This window comes from Pagrus pagrus (genome assembly GCF_965226575.1).
Source record: "Pagrus pagrus genome assembly, chromosome: 6".
In the NCBI taxonomy this organism is placed as follows: Eukaryota; Metazoa; Chordata; class Actinopteri; order Spariformes; family Sparidae; genus Pagrus; species Pagrus pagrus.
This window is the reverse complement of record NC_140190.1, coordinates 7,074,771-7,092,057: the sequence shown is the minus strand read 5'-3', so window position 1 is coordinate 7,092,057 and position 17,287 is coordinate 7,074,771. Positions and strand designations below refer to the sequence as shown.

At 42.7% G+C, this 17,287-nt stretch overlaps 2 protein-coding genes across 2 annotated transcripts in view; one reads left to right on the top strand and one right to left on the bottom strand.

Annotated features, from left to right (window-relative positions):
* Nucleotides 1-3,406: 3,406 nt before the first annotated feature.
* cldn33b (claudin 33b) lies at nt 3,407-4,960 on the bottom strand. Its single transcript, XM_084354340.1, has one exon. It carries the CDS (start codon nt 4,815-4,817, stop codon nt 4,164-4,166), a length of 654 nt encoding a protein of 217 aa, XP_084210466.1. The 5' UTR covers nt 4,818-4,960; the 3' UTR covers nt 3,407-4,163.
* A 2,528-nt stretch (nt 4,961-7,488) lies between these two features.
* wwc3 (WWC family member 3) overlaps nt 7,489-17,287 on the top strand; it is a 33,250-nt gene continuing 23,451 nt past the window's right edge. Inside the window, exon 1 of the mRNA XM_084355264.1 lies at nt 7,489-8,323. Coding sequence (XP_084211390.1) covers nt 8,178-8,323 — 146 coding nt within the window. The 5' untranslated portion in view covers nt 7,489-8,177. The remainder of the gene's footprint in view (nt 8,324-17,287) is intronic.

Below are 17,287 nucleotides of genomic sequence, written 5' to 3'. Positions count from 1 at the left end.
ATAATAGTTTAGATAAAAGTTTATCTCTCCAGTGTTATCCAATAGTGTTGTCTAGAGTAAGCGATCCTAGGATTTCCTGTAATGACTGATCAGCATTATCACCGCACAGGCCGGGGGAGGAGACATGACATGCCAAGGTGTGGGCTTCTAACGGGCCCCATGTGAGGAGGGATCTCAGCAGGTCAGGTTGACTGGGGGCCCTGCTCATGTGACCTGGGTAGGAGGCTGACGAGAGCAGGCATGTGAGTATGGAGAGGGGGCCGCCTCACAGTAGTGATTGTTGCCAGGGAGCTGGACACACACATGCACACGCACACACACACACACACACACACACGCTGTGGCCCGCTGCACCTCTCTGGAGGCGGAACAAAAGGCCCTCTTCAGCCGAGCACAGCTCTCTGTCAAAAACACAAGTCCCAGAAGTGGATGAAAGGTAGATCTGCTCTGACCACTCCTGCAAGACTGTTTATCACACGCAGACATAAACTGCACACTCGGTGCCAGTAATCTGTAGCAGGGGGAACCACTGATATTAATTAGCTGAGTATAACTGGATATTATTAAACGACATTCCTCTAGATAAGACTTTTGGGGAAGGTATTTAATTTTACAATAATTCTCGGTCCCGTCCTTCATGTCTGTCTTCACCCTCCTCCCACTCGTTTGCACATTCCCCTCCACAGATAAGCCTGACATAATCGCCTGTGATGGTTATTTTTTTTTATCTAATCTGTTGTGCTAAGTCACTGATCTACTCTATCAGCTATAATGTCAAATGTAGCAACACTGATAAGACTGCTCTGAGAAAGTGATCATCATAGTTTAAGAAAGGTGACATATTTAGCTCAGCTGAAGACATTTTTATTTTCACTTGACTAGATTTAAGAGAGCTGATCGATGGTGAAGTCCCAAACACATTAGCTTTATCACCTCATTTACGTTCTTTTATCTTCTTTGGAGGTTCCTGCAATCAATCGCAGACATGGAGATCAGATACAGATTGACACTACACTTGCTCAGGTACTGTCCTTAAAGGGTAACGCCACCAATTATACACATTAAAGTGTGTGTACAGGTCCTGGGGAGTACTACTGCATATGTGAAAAATGCAATTTAAAGCCTTTTGTGGCTCCAGTGACGTCACTCAGTTGCATTGTGGGTAATGAAGGTGCCAGGCATTGAAAAGCAGTCCACTAATCCAGAAATGCACTTCTGTTGGACTCATTATGGACAGTCACCTACATTACCCACAATGCAATTTAGCAACTGAGTGACAATACTGGAGGCAGTTTATCAGATTACATGCAGCTTCCTCTGGAGCCACAAAAGGCTTAATACTACTTTTTAGTGCTCACTCAAGACCTGTAAACACACGTTATGTGTAAAACTGGTGGAGTTACCCTTTAAATACAATTTACTTACTTAGGTACTAAAAAAAAGGGTGTCTAGTTGGCAACTCTGTTTTATTTGCGTATGAGTTATTATAAGTTTCCTCAAACATTAATTTGATATAAAACAGAAGTATAAAGCCTTTTGTGGCTCCAAATGGAGCCCCAGCATATCTGATAAACTGCCTCAAGTGATGTCACTCACTTACCGGACCTCTGCAGCCCTCTCCTCACCTCTGCTTGAGGCTAGACCCTCAAGGCTACATTAGCTGCTACTAGCACAACACGCCTGAATCGCCAGCTGAACTGTTGCCAGTTAGAGTTGCACTGTGGGTAATGTAGGCGCAAAAGAAGAAGAAATCATAGAATAAAAAGGCAATATTTCTGGTACTGCTGCATCAATTTTGATACCTTTTTTTAAAAATGTCTTACATAAATCTGACACTTTTAACTTCTTATATTTAAATAAATTACATTTGATTTAAATAACTGTTGGAAGCCCCAAAAGTTACAATTATCCTCAAAAAGTAAGGATTAAAGAAAAGTAGAGAGAAAACACCTGAACCCTAAGTTGGACACCACTGGACTAAACTATCTAGTTGGATATAGAGTAGTTCAAACACAGTGCAGTATGAGCTCTTTGACTTTTTGATACTTTTGGAGCATTTTGCTGATAACAGTTTAATTGCAGTGCAGTATTTTGACATTGTTGTATTGGTTCTTGTACTCTCAGTCTGTTCTCGTCCTTGCCTGTCAGATAAGACAGATAAGGGGATGTGGTCAACATATGGCATTTGTTAGCGTGCTGCATTATCATGATGGTTTATCAGTTATGAGGGTGATGAGCAGTGGAAGATGTATTGCACAAAACTATAATCCCCATAATGTTGCATATCTTATCGAAAAATCTGAACTCAGGATTGGTTCATGTCCATCAGTGCGGAGGGTCATATTACAGTCAGTCATTTCTCAAAGACGGTAAATCATTCGACAATATTCGCTGCCTCTTGAGCAGTTAACTTATCAACCCCCTCAGAGGGAGTACGTTTGTTTGTTTTCAGTCGGATGCATTTAAAACATAATTTCTCATAAGCAGACAACGTCCCATTTCCCTTGTGCTGCCACATTTCCTGTAGTCACGGCGCTCGGCGTCTTACAGTGATCAGAAAGAGCATCTCTGCAGTTGTTTTCGCTGCCTCCCCTGCTGAGAGACGCCCTCACACTGATAGACACCAGGCAGCCCCTGGCAGCCTGCGTGGCATCAGAGGGTAGGAGGCTGTGTTCCTCTAAATCCGCTCTGTGAGGCCTGACAGAACCACTTTTTATATCCTCAAAGGCAAAGTCTGTCATGTCTCGGGCCTCTTAGGCAACATATGCTTCTGTGGTAACATCATTATCTCTCATTAACTTCATTCTATAAGCGCTGCACAAAGTATTATCGTTAGGATGTGGAGGTTTAGAAGTCATCCTCCTCCCATGCAATAACACGTTCATGTCACTGTACCTGTGTCTATGTAAATGATACAGACAGTTTTGGAGTGCAGAGAGCGGCGGCGCCCTCTGACCTTGGCAAATTTGTGTAATTATGTCAAAGCGAGAGCCGCAAGGGCAACCTGTTCTACATTCTTCACAGTACACGCTGCCCATTAGAGCATTCATTAAACACAGCTTAGCTCAGCAAGTGACCAGGAAATCTGATGGAATTAGTCTCAAGCTGTGTTTCCACCGCCGCAGACACACCTGATGGACCAAGACGGCTGTTTTCAGTCCAGCCCTCCACCCCTGCTCAGCTTGACGTTTGGTTACAGAGCGACCGGGGACCACTTCGGACCAAAATAGGCTCCAGGTTTATGTGGGGAAAGAGCAAAAGAGCGGACATGTTTCCACCTCTGACATAACCGAGTAAAAATATGCTCATTGTTTCATACAGATTCATGTCACGGCTCCTCATTTTATCAACATAGATGATCATATTCAGGATATTCTGACACAGAAACAAAGAGACAACTTTTGAATAGAATTTCAATATAATTCTTTATGTGAATCATCTGGAGGTGCTGCACAATACAGCACACAAGTAAACATAATCAGGCACACAATAGCTTGTGCTTTCTATGCTTTAGTCTCAAGAATAACTTACAATCACAGCATTGTAAAAGCTAAGGTGTCCCGTAAAAACAGACTTCAAATAGTGTTTTCGTCTCTGTTGGCACTGATAAAAGAAATATTCTGAAGTCACCCCAGAATACAGAATATAAAGCATTTTATAAAACATCTCTTTAAAAAAAATATTCATTTATACTGGTCACAGCTGGTTCCTTAAAATGTGCACTATGTAGTTTCGGGGGATATATTTTAATCAGAGGAGAAAGGTCTTCACTGACTGATTATTTTTTATGTCTAAACAGACTAAATGAACTGAATAAACAAACTGACCTTAAAGGACAACACAGTGTGGCGGACCCTGCCACCTTTCTAGCTTCAAACAGTGTTCTGGGGACCTTATTTTCCTCCGAGAGCAGCTTGTTTACTCAGTTATGTGGGGGAAAAAAAAACTACATAGTGCTCTTTTAAATTGAAATGTTGGATTGTGCAGGTGAATCATTTAAAAACAGTTGCATGAATGATAAAGCAACCTAGACACAGGATGTTGTCTTTGATATAAAACCGCATATTTACATCATTATTTCAAAGCAGTTCGCAGTGCAATTCTACATGTGATTGTGTTGTGCTGTCAGTCTACATGCAGGTAATTATTTTATGATTGGTCCCTTAAACGTACTCTGAGCGCTTCCTGAAGGAAACATCTGTACTCATGACCTGGTATCTCCGCTGCAGCACAGGCTGAGGCTCCACCTGTGAACACAAGCAGGAGGTGACCAGCAGGAGCCCGGCCACTATGAGAAGAAATCCTCCGGCCCAGCCGCAGAACAGGGCATCGCCAAACTCCCACCGTGGCACAACATCAGGCACTTTATCATCAAAGAAATGAATCACGGCTAAATGGGCCATGTAGGACACGGGGATCAGACACAGCACTCCAGAAATCATCCCCAGCACCCCTCCTGTGATGGTCAAAGTCCTCTTGGTGCGAAAACCTCCGTGACAGCTGTTCACCAGGTAAAGTCCAGGTATGGCCACCAGCATTCCCAGCATCCCCACAGCAAGGGAGGCGCACATGAGGATGCGGGCCAGCTTGAGGTCGCTGGAAAGACCCAGCAGGCTGTCATAAGCTCTGCACTCCATGCCCCCGACATCCTGGACCACGCACGTCTCCCACAGGCCCAGCTCGTAGCTCTCCACCGGCAGCAGGGCGGTGGACATGGTCAGCCACTGTGGTGAGATGGTGGTGGCTAAAGCGCACAGCCACGCTCCGAGAAACACCAGCATCCCCAGCAGCTCCAAAGCGCAGGCGCACGTGTCCATCTCTCTCCCTCTCTCTCTCTTTCTGGCCTCCACGCTTGACAGAGCCACAAGAGTTCTTCTTCAGACGGAGAGGGCCGGCGGACGTCCAGAGCTGCTCACAACACCTGATAATTAGACTTGACCGCTCAGGCTTTGGACTCTGAGCTCTTTCACAAACAGTTGCCACTCAGAGGAGCACACATCTTCAGCTGTAGGGAGGAGAGGGGGGCCCGCTCGGCCCTCCCCCTTTGCGGCCCTCCTGCTCCGGCTGCTGTGCCAATGGGCAGCAGGGGCAGAGGCAGAGATGATCGGCCACATGGGATGACATTACATGTAGAAAGGATATTATATGGTGCATTTTTATGTAAGATATTAACTCCCTCGTGCCCATTTGTGTGCATCCTGTGTGGCATCAGAGAGACAGCACTGTCACTGAATAAATAAGCAAACGAATGACTAGGGGCCAACCCAAAAGAGCACAGTCGAGATATTATTCAGAAGAGCCAAACAAAGATAAGTTAAGCATAAACTGAGCTGCCTTTGTAGATAAAATCTCCAGTTTTAAACCTGTGGGATTAAGACCAGAACTCCTTTCTACAGCACTCAAAGCCGTCCACTGTGTTCATCTTGTTAACTTATGAGTTTACAGCCATTAAAACACAATTATTAATGTATCATGGAGGCTATCTCCCTTCATTTATTGTCCTTATAATAAAATCACCCAAGGGAAATAAATTCTGCTCCCTGGATAGTGGGATGCATTCATGAGGGTTCATATTTCTAGATGATAAAGTGCATCACATTTTTTAGAATTTATGATAATCATAAGTGTGTGACAGCTGGTGTCACAGTCAGGCTCTTTAAACTGCATGTGACTGAAACAGAAACAACAGTGCCGCTTATTGTGCGCTCCCGTATGAACACTACACAGCCTGTGGGAAATGATCGTAGGAGGCAGCAGATCAAAGCTGTGATGTGAGTAAAATGTTTCCCAGCCGTAAACACGCACAGCGCAGAAACAAACACGCAAACAAAAATGCACAGATAAGATCCCCAGGCTGCTAAACTCCTCCTCCTCTGGAGAACAAAACGCTCAGCTGACTGCACTGACGTCTGCAGCAGAGTGCGAGTTTGCTCGGCTGCACACACACACACACACACACACACACACAGAGAGAGAGAGAGAGTCAGGTGTACTGCACCAGGGGCTTCAATCACTGGCAATACCAAACCCCAACTGTAAAAGACAATATTTTTTTTCACTGTCTCAGAAACACAACTTTACCTGACTTTCTCCTCAGTGACAAAGATTAAACTGTGTTGCCCTGGCAACAGAAATTCCCTCTTACGGGAAAATCCCTTGAATTTCATGTCATGCTGAATTTGCACGAATGTCACTGAACTAAAAACCTGAAGAAATAAGTTTTTATTAGTGTTGTTGTAGTTCCTGCTGGTCACAGATAGAGGTCAGCAAAGCCCCCAGATGACCTAAAGAAACAAAAAACTGAATCCAACTCAAACTCACACACATAAACACCATAATCCATTTATCCAACTCCATTATCTATAACTGCTTGTCCTTGAGAGGGTAGCAGGGAGCCGGGAGCCAATCCAGGACAAGTGAATTATCTTTTTATATAATTGTGTTATATGGTATATTCTACTCTCACTTAATGCTTTTCTTCTCATTGATTAGTGAGCATGATGATAAAGATCACTGTGGCACTACCAGGTCAACACTGCTAAATCAAATTGTATTTATTCAGTTTAAACTGGAAGAATAAGAAAAAATACACAGCATCAATAACCATCAACACACACAACTTAGCGCCACAACTTGAGTTACTTGAGTTGTAGGCACAGTAAACAATGTTAGCAATTCATTTTATCATTCAATGAACCTGGAGCCTTCAGGCAGCTCAGGATCTGGGGTCCTGGGACAGTTGCCAGGTTTGATAATAAGACTTTTCCACGGCAGACAGGTTGACTTGTCAAAGCAGGAAAAGCACAGGTGAAACCAATTTTGTTCACGATGACTCAGTGCGGTTAAGTGTCCTAGAGGGATATGACAGAGGGTGGTTTTACTGTAATGTTATATATTAGTGATTATCCTGCTCTGACAAGCCAAAATGTCTGCTGTCAAAAAGGTCTTGCTGATCCACAGTGCAGGTATATGATGAGGGGAGAAGGGCCTCTGTCTTGCAGTGTTGTAGCACACACAGTACACACAAGACATGCTTTAGTAAAAGTCAAGATATCATGCATTAAATATAACTTAAGTAAAGTGAAATTGGCCGCAGGTGTGTTTGGTTAATTGAGTACTTTTCCCCCCGTTTTATTTGTATTCTGTCATATTGCTTCTTATCTGTTTACTCGCTCTGTGATTACGTTCGTTGTTTCTGTTTGTTATCACATTTTTGCACCTATTCTATTTTTTTTATATTATTATTATTATTATTATTTGTGTTCTCTCTTTCAATGATTTTTCGAGATTTAAATAAAGGTTGAATGAATGAAATTGTACTTTAATACAGTACTTGAGTAAATGAGTTACACTCCCTCTCACTGCTCTCTACTAACAGGCTGCAGTGGCAGTAACCTACCACTCAGCCTCCAGACACCAGGGGGCGCTGCTGCACCACTTAAATAACCCCGCAGTCAACAACAAACTTCTGTCCGTGCTCAGGGGGGAGTCGTCCACGGCTTTAAATTACAGTTAAACTCCTGTTAAACTATTCACCTATTTCTGTAACGACACCTTTTTTCTTTTACTTAATATAATATAATAATTCTTGATAATAATGTGTTTTATTGAATTAAATCACAGTTATGTCACGCGAATCCACAGGTTGTTGTTCGGAGGCTGAACGTTAACGTAAGCTAACTTTCTTTAGCTAACTTTAACTTGTCCACCAACGGCTGCTGACTTTAGCCGAATCGTCGTGGCGCTTAAAATATTAAATTAATTTTATAAACGTTGTTGTCACAGCAGTTGACTTTAATGAACGTGTTGAAGTTTCCCTATTGGACGGAGGAGTCGCTCAGTCGTACGTCCGACCGTTTATGCAAATCCGCTCAGCCCGAATATGGACACGGAGGAATGAAATATGGTGGAGGAGGCGAACATGGAGGACCGAGGACCGTGAGAGCGCTGCGGTAGTGTTTTTTTTTTTAGGGGGGGTAGCAAGAAGAAACGTGGATGTACCTCCAGCGGGACGTTTTCTGCGGACAACCTCGGTGGAAAGTTTTGTATTTGCGTCTCCATTCTTTGCGCCGACAAGTGCGTCGAGGTCGAGTTTGTTGTAATGCAGTGAAGAGCGACTTTTTCGGGGGGATAAAAAGCAGGGCAGAGGGCTTCAGCCCTCTCACCATCCCGACGCTATGCCGTGGGTCAGCGGCGGTAAGCGGAGAGAGAGCTCGGAGCTGCCGCTGCCCGCGGGCTGGGAGGAAGCCCGGGATTACGATGGCAGAGTGTTTTTTATCGACCACAACACCCGGCAAACTTCATGGATTGACCCCAGAGATAGGTATGCTAAAGGCCTGGGAGCACACACACTCACACAAAAGTAGTTTTAATTCAACAAGTCGTCCCAACAAACTAGCAGAAGTTACTGGAGGAGATGCCAGGGCGGCCGGGCGGAGGAGGAGGAGGAGGAGAAGAGACTAGAAGTGAAGGCAGTTTGTGTTTTTGTTTTTGGCTGTAAATTCCCTCCATTCCCTTTAATGTGACATAAGGCTGCGGTGGATATTGTCGCCACGACCGATGAATCGGATGAGATTTGGCAGCAGTTGTGGCCTCCCCTCCTCTTAAACAAGTTCCCATGCAAACACGGGATGTAAACGCCCATGGTCACCCACTGTGCAGCTGCTCACATTAATACTTCTCCAGTAATATGTATGTTTAAAAGTCTGACAGGTCTTTGACATGGAGGTAGACAGCAGCTCAGTCTTTCCGGTTGGTTGTGTTTCACAGGAGTTGGGTCTCGGCAGACAGCAGCAGAGGCTGTGACTTGCAGCACAGAAAGCCTGTCAGTCTGACTGTTTACTAATCTGTCTCTTCTTCACGGAGGAGGATGTCTGTCTCAAACTTCAATCATTCAGAGTCAGCTCAGTAGATTTATGACTTCCAGTGACCTGAAACATTCCTGCTTCACACACCTAACACAGTGAGCTATTGTTATCCAGACCCCCTTTTCCCTTTTCATGCAAAGACACCTCAAGTCCTGCACAGTCTAAACTATAATGCTGTAGTTCAGCATCAAAATGACCCTTAATGTTGTGTGTTTCACTGTTGAGAATGGAGCGTAGTACAGCAGGGGCTTTAAACTCCAACTCCCAGAAATCTTTGTGAAAATATGTGAGGAATGCTAGCTGGGCCACTGGGAAAGCTGCAAGGATGTGCTTTTGTGGGGACTGGGATTTCACCAGCCCAGAAACAGGCTCAATCAGGCATTCAAAGCAGACTTTGTGAGATTACTGGGAATTATAGCAAGTATTTTAACTCTGCTGCATTATGAGGGGAAAGGCAGAAATTCACAGTGCCTGACAAAAACAACACTCAAAGCACGGCCGCAGAGACACTTCGAGAGTTTTGATTTTTCCGTCTTTCTTTGTAACATTTCAAAGCAGATTTCTTGCAGCTGATTTGAACAGTGGGAATGCAGTAGCTGCATGTAATCTAGATAAGAGAAACCTGATTTCCTCCAAGCCCCCCTCCCCTCCTCCTCCCTGCCAGTTGATTAACCATTGTTGTGTGAAGCTGATAGCAGCCTCACAAGATCTTCTAGTCGTCAGCGTTTGAAGGAGGAGATCTGGGGTTTTACGTTTGCATGACTAAAGAATGTTTTCTGCATTTGTTCTGGTGCTGCTCAGTGATTTATGGGTTATCTTGGCCAGTGGAATGTCTTCTGTCACCACCTGATACAGACTTTCCAATAAATCACATCACTATGTAGCCCTAAAGCTGACTTTCTGCTAACATGCAACAGATACAAAAAGGTGTCAGCTATTCTGCCGGTGTTGCCGCTCTTTAAAAAATGTAGCTCTTGCTTTCCCTTAGCTGCAGATAAAAAGGGCTGTTTGCATGCCGCTCACACATGATGTGGACGGCAGCAGCAGAAGGAAGAATGCAGCAATGATAAGCGTTTCATACTTTTCCTTGTGTTTGACAGCTGCTCTGTTTTAAGTACAACTCAAATCAAAGGCTCATAGTTTGAGTACTGTTGTCAGGTATCTACCACATGTTGTTATAGGCCTTCATCAGCATGACTTACTGGCTTAAAGTGAGTTTGACAAACTGATATGTGAGCTGTTGTACAAGCCAGACTTGAAAGACATAGTGATTGTGATCAGATTGTTCAGCAAAGAGTGATGGTATTTGAGCAGTGAACAATGGTATTGTTGTTTGACAACAGTTTTGGGATGGTCATATTATTGACTGGTATTTTTAAATGATATGAAGTGAGTAAGTCAATTAAATATTCCTCTGTTTACTTTTTTTTAAAATAACAGTTTTTAAATAACAGTTCAGACATTATGTCAAAGACTTGTATTTGTTTTGTCGCAGAGATATTTATTGAAGGTAGCGTGCTAACAAGCTAGCCCCAGCCTGTCCTATCTCATACAGTAATACCACCCCAAGCTTCCAGTCTGGACTGGTAGCTGCATGGCTAGCTGAGCTTACTACCAAACTGCAGCCACAGCTAGCAGTAGTTAGCAATTACTCTGGTGATATGCTGCACCGATTTGTTCGGAGTGACCTTGCTCCAACAGGTGGCCAGTTCTGACCAAATAATACTCAGAAAACCATTAAAATATGAAATGAATTGTTTGCGTTTTTGCTTAAAAACTGAAAATGTATCAATAATCAAACTTGGTGGCATTCATTTTTTGTCAGTTAACAAACAATTAATGGTAAATTAATTGTCAACTTATAAATAAATCACCAACTATTTGAATAAGGGATTAATCAGTTTGAGAGAACTTGTCAAAATTCTCTGATTACAGCCTCTTAAATGTGAATATTTTTCTTTCCTCCTCAATGACGGTGAACTGAATATCTTTGAATTGTGGACAAAACAAGAATTTTGGGTTTGGGCTGACTGACTTTCATCACCATTTTCTGACATTTTATAGACCAAACAATTTATTGATTCATCGAGAAAATAGTCAACACTCCTGGAATCTTTTGCTGTGGACTGATTAAAACATGGTTCCTGGTCTGAGGGGTCAGTATTTGTTGGAGCGTGGTAGGTTGTGTCAGACACTGACAGAACAGAGGTGACGTTTAGGGGACTGAAAGCCTCCTTATTCGACAAGGATCAAACTTTTTACATATTTTGGGCATAATATGATCTGTGTTCAAAGTGTAACAAAGGCCTCAGGAGCTTCTCCTGAACTCCTGATGCTCCAACCAACAAAAAGCTCAGTATAACTGTTTACCAACTCCAAGTTCAGGTTCTGTGATCTGGCAAATGGTGCAGCCTGCAGCGAGGGTCGTACGATGTGTGCCAGCCTTGAGTCTGCTGACCCGCAGAGAGAGTGTGTCGACATCGAATTATCGCCTAATCACTAAAACACAAGAGCCATTGAGCTCAAACATAATTGTCAATGATGATCATGATGTGCTGTGACGGAACTGCGTATCAGCCAGAGTTCATGTTTGTTCCTGCTGGTACATTGGGCGTCTGGATTGGAGCTGTGTTGGTTAGCTGACGGCGTGTAGTGAAAAATAAGATGGATGTGTGAACGCAGTGCACAGATACCTGGGAAACTGACAGAGCATCTGTCAACACAAGAGCAAACTCTGGTGTTGGGCCAAATGAAAACCTGTGAACTACATCTCCATCCCTGGGTAGTCACTGCGTTCACTCCTGATGATTATTAAGAGGACGGTGGATACCTCGAGCAACTCGGGGCGGCCGTGCCAGCTCCTGCAGATAAGCCGAGCAGTTCTGTGGGGCTTTTTTGTTACTTTGGTATGAGCGTTATGTCAGGCATGCCTACACTAATGCCCAGGGGCTCTGCTTGCTCGCGGCCCCAGACAAAGCAGCAGAACAGAGGCAGTTCCCACGTGTCTGCCTCCTCCTCTCCATCCTGGGCCCTGTAGGCCCCCTTTATTAGCTCTGTTATGCAACAGCCATGGCCGGCCTGCCGCTCAGCAAAGGGAGGCCTTTATACTTGGTCACAAAGCACACCAAATTCAATTATTCTGGAAAGGGTGAGCTGTGTTTCCAGCACCGAAAGGTTATTCACATGCGCTGAACCCCGCTGTTATTTTGCTTCCCCCAGTGTTTTCATTATGATGGCTCTTTTTTGTCTTTCGGTGGGGGGAGGTTACGAACATGCCATTGCTTGATCCAGTGTCATTTTGCCCTATGTGTTATCTGTGTACTTTTTCATCAGCACACAATATGTCTGTCTTGAGCTTTCACCTCACTCCTTGTCCTGGAAGTTCAGACTCATTTTCTTCCAGTTAGTGTGACAGGCGTTTATCCCTTTGATGCTTTGCTCTCCCAACTCATTACCTACATTTTGGATGATTTACAACTCGTACAAATTACGTAGCTATTGCTCTGCATCAGCTCTGAGGCTGTGTGTTGATGCCTACATTCAGCAGTTGGGCTGTAGGTTGCGTGTGTTTTTTATGTGTATATTGTGAAGAATGCTACCTAAACAGGACATGCCAAACTCAGTGGACCAACCTCGAGCTCTGGGCCACCATTGTTTTTTTTTCCTTCCACACATCTGCACAATTCTTATTCAGAAAAAAAGAAAAATGTTGTTGACAACAGTGGCTCTGCCTGTTTGGTGTGCACTCACAACTCGTCGTAGCTTTTTAAAGTCCCAACATTAAAATGCTCTTTTTTTTTTTGCTATAATTCAGCAGCTCTTTATGTGCCAGTAGTTGAGTGCACTTACTCTAAATTAAGTGGCAACACCTCTTTACAAGCATTTATTAAGTTTATAGCTTACTATAATGCAATTGAGAGCAGAGATAAGGACATTTTAGTGTGCAGTATTTGTCAACAATAATAACTACTGTGTTACATGATATGTTCATTATCTGTTTATACTCAAGCAGTCAGTAATCAGGGATTACAGTTGTTGACAAATGCATTAATAAAAATGTCATCTGCTCACAACTACATCATAGTGCGTTTATATGGTGACTTTAAAGGAATAGTTCAGCATTTCCAGGGAATTGGCTTATTTCGCCTCCTGGCTGACAGATGAGATTTGATACGTCTCTCATGTCTACATAACAGATATGAAGCTATGAGAGGGCTTTGTTTGGTTACACAGGACTACTGTCCGTCTGAACGTTTCTTTAGTGGTGCTGGTTGGACAGAGCCAGGCTTCCCTCTGTTTTCAGTATTGTTTATGCTAAGCTAAGCTAACTGTCTGCTGGTAGTAGCTTTATATTTACCCTGCAGACACAAGAGTGTATCTCCAAAATCTCAAACTGTTATTTTAAACTAAAGTGTTCCCACTTTGTGTTGCGGTTTTGTGATCAACTTTTCTCAACAAAGTCTAACATTCTGCAACTTTCTATTTATTATGGAGCTTATAACACTCATTGTAGAAATGTCAATATTACACAAACAAAGGTGAATGTATTGCCTGTCAACATTTAATCCTGGCGACTGGGCTGCTCTTCTTCCAGTGTTTTAGTGTTTCGTCGTAGATACTTTGAACCCTTATTTAAGCAGCAATAAAACTCTGAGAAAGCTTCCTTATAAAGAAAGGATGCTCATTACATTGAAGAGCACGACTTGATTAAATGCAACTTGGATGCATGTCGAAATGATTATGGTCAGGATGTTACAGTGGTCCTTTAACAGTGACCATATGTTCTTTACTCAAAGTGGTCTTCAGAAGAGCTGCTTCTACAGTTTAAATTAAGCAGTCCTCCTGTCTCTGGGTGATAATATGTTTCAGAAACAGCACTTCTACTAGAATAGTCCTTCTAGCTCTGATAGTTTTAAGGCTGAAGACTAATTATTATATTCATTATTGATTAATCTGGGACTTGGTTTTCACTATTAATTCATGAAGTATTTAGTCTGTAAAGTGTCAAAACATTGTGAGAAAAGCTCATCACAATTTCCCAGAGCCCAAAGTGACATCTTGACATTAATTCTGTTGTCCAACAAAAACTCCAAAACCCAAAGACTCATTTACTATCAAAAATGACAAAGAAAAGCAGCAAATCTTTAAATGTAAGAAAATGCAACCAGCCAGTTTGACGTATTTGCTTGAAAATTGACTGAATTAATCGATTATTAAAATAGATGACTTTTAATCTTCTTGATTGACTAACTGATTAATCGACTTATCTTTGCAGCCCTAGACTGTTTTACTTCTGTCACAGTCGATCTGACTCCTCTCACAATAAGACAAGCTCCTCCATGTGTCCAGACGCCGTCTAAATGTGTACAGAGACAGAGATGTCAGTCTACTTATAGGAGACCTATTTCTATAAGATTCAACACATAATGGGAGAAGCGGGTGTCTGTCTGTCAGCTGCTTCAGGCCGTGCTCTGAAATGCTGCCGCAGGCCCTCACAGAGGCTGGACATAAATGACATTCCTCCCAAAGTTGTTTTCACATTTCTTTTTTAACACAGAAAGGAATTTGTGAACCCAACAAACACTTGTGGCTTTTTTTTTTCTCACGGACGGTGTCTATCACCCCCTCCAGAGAGGAGCTAACAATATGAGAATGAAAGCAGGTGGTATTTGCGCTGCACATCGCAGTTAAAATGGGAACATGCAGAATTCTCTGTAATCGCCTCAGGCCCATCTACGACGCTGTGTCAGTGTCATCACATTGTTGTTTTTCTGGTCACATATGCAATGCTTGTCATCCAGAGGTCAAGCCTCAATTCGTATTTGTAGACTTCAGCAGCTGGCTCACTGGGACAATTAAAGACTTTCAGTTGGTGGACAAGTTTGTCATCGTGATTTCTTTAAGAGGCGTGCAGCTCGCTAACAGTTAACTCTGGATGTTTTATCACCCCAGTGTTTGGTTTATTTATGTGGTGAACCATCACACAATTAAACATCAGTGTCAAAAATCCACTCCTACACTGGGGAGACTACGCTGGGCTATGGCGGCAACTTGTCTAAATTAACACATTTGGTGGAGTAATCAACTACATGTTTTTTAATTTAATTTGAACTGAGTAAACTGTTCGAGAGACGATGGCTGTATGAAAACAAGGCTGTATGTTGTCAAGCTAATATATCAAAAGTGTCGAATAAGAGGCTTTTTGCTCCCTAATAAAATCTTACAAGGAACTTTATGTTTTGTCCACCGTTTGGCATGTCTTAATTTGCGCATTGTTGTAGCAGAGAAACAAAAGGTTGAGGAGCAGCTTGGGATGACCAGACGAGGTCCAGTGGCCCAGACTCCAGTTTCACATGCCTTTCCCATGCAGCAGCCCGTCGCCAGGCAAAGGCGAGCTGCTACAGATAGAAATATCCTCTGGGATGACCCAGGATGGCACAGATTATTCTAGAATTAGCAAATGTCTTTGACAACTAAATATATTTTGCTGTTGTGAGAGGCGAGCAGCATTTCATCCCACCACAGCTGAACATGCTTGTCATTCTGTCAGTCGTTCTTTTTTCTATTTCAGATATCTGTCTCATTTTCTGTTTCCGCTCGGATTGAAAGAGGATCCTCGAGAATGTGTACAATTTTGCAACAAAGTTTGGCAATTATTAATAATCATGTGTATTTATTACAAATTATATATACTTGACATTGTGGATCATTTTCACTATGATGTTGTCATGTTCTTGGTTTCTCTATTCATAAACAGAGTGGCAGCTGCTTGAGACACTTATCAATAAGTCCATAAATGCAGTGAACATTATCTCTGGTGTTCATTTTTGGGTAAGGTTGTAAAGTGAAATGCTAATGGTGACAATGGTACCATGCTGTTGCTAGCAGGTAACATGTTTTCCAATGATCATCAATGTCATTAGTTCTGCAGTCATTAAAACCAAAGTCACAGACACGATTACTTGATGATGGCGCAGATGAAACATCACACGATCAAAGTTATTACAATTCATCCTGACTGGAACATGAATACCAAATTTCATCCAATTTTGTGCCAGTCCATCCAAAAGTTCAGGGCTCAACAGTGAGGATTGTCCGGGGCAAGTAAAATGCTGTATTGAGCAAGTAGATATTAAACAAATAGATTTTTTTGCGGGAGTTTATGATGGTAATGGCTAAATAGTCTTGCTTCCTTCTCATCCCTGAGAGTTGCACATTCGCAACAACGATCAAGCGCCGTGCAAGTGAACATTTAAGTTTTCCTGGACACAGGAGTTTGGTTTGGTGGTGTCGTTGCTTCGCATGTATGACACAGTATTAATGTTCAGATTTGTTTACTGAAAGATTAAACATGACAGTTAGATTTGTTGTTGATCGATAACAGCTAATAAATAAAATGATTTGTAGAGGGGCAAGTAGAAATTTAGCCAAAACTTTAGCCAAGTAGATTTCTGGCCCACTGACCTAATTAGCATTTAACACTGTAACTGTTGAGATATTTGACTAAAAACTAGAAATATTAACCCGCTGATGGTACGAGAGGAAAAGTCAGAGGATCGCCAAAGTCTGTAGGATTCATCTTCTGGGGACCATGAATGTCTGCGAAAAATTACATGACAACCCATCCAATAGTTGTTGAAGCATTTCAGTCTTGACCAAAGACGGACAATAATAGCCACTACCAGAACCTGCTGTTAAGTTACAATTATCCTATAAGAGCTCTGTGATCATCTATAGTAATATACCTATTATATAAATCAGTGTTTTGCCTGACGTACCTGAGCAGAGCAGTGCCAGACCTGCATTAAACTCTGTTGGGTAATCCATGTTGTTGACTGACTGACAGTGTCAGCAAACAGGGGTTTACCCAGGGTCACTGTGTCAGCCTGACAGCAGAATAATGACACAGTTATTTCTCTCTCACAGCCAGCCTGTCTGGGGGAAAAGCTGATTGATGCAAATGACCGTAAAGATGTGTCATAGTTTGCTATAGAGTGCAGATTTCATGCAGTTCAAAGTATTCTCATAGACCAGGCACAGCTAGTTTTACGACTTTTTTGGCTGAGTCCTCCTCTAAACGCCTGTCATCGCGCCGCTCCTCTCCTCTGCGAGTGTGCTGTGTTGCGGTGGTTAGAGGCTCCCAAGACCCAAGACATGACTTGGAAAAACAGAGGCTGCTGTCACAAGACTGCGTAACAAACCAAACATTCAGATATTCAGATTCAGATCTGTGAGAGGACATGTTTTCCTTTCAGTCTCTCTGTGAGGAGGTCAGAGGGTAGTTCAGGACTTGACTCTCTCTTACGTCACGTAGCTTCCCATCCGTCCCCTGTTTTTACAACCCCTTTAATAATCAAAACATATCAAGAATATTGATCTGATACACTTTGTATTATTTTGATGCTTCTCATCCTTCTCTT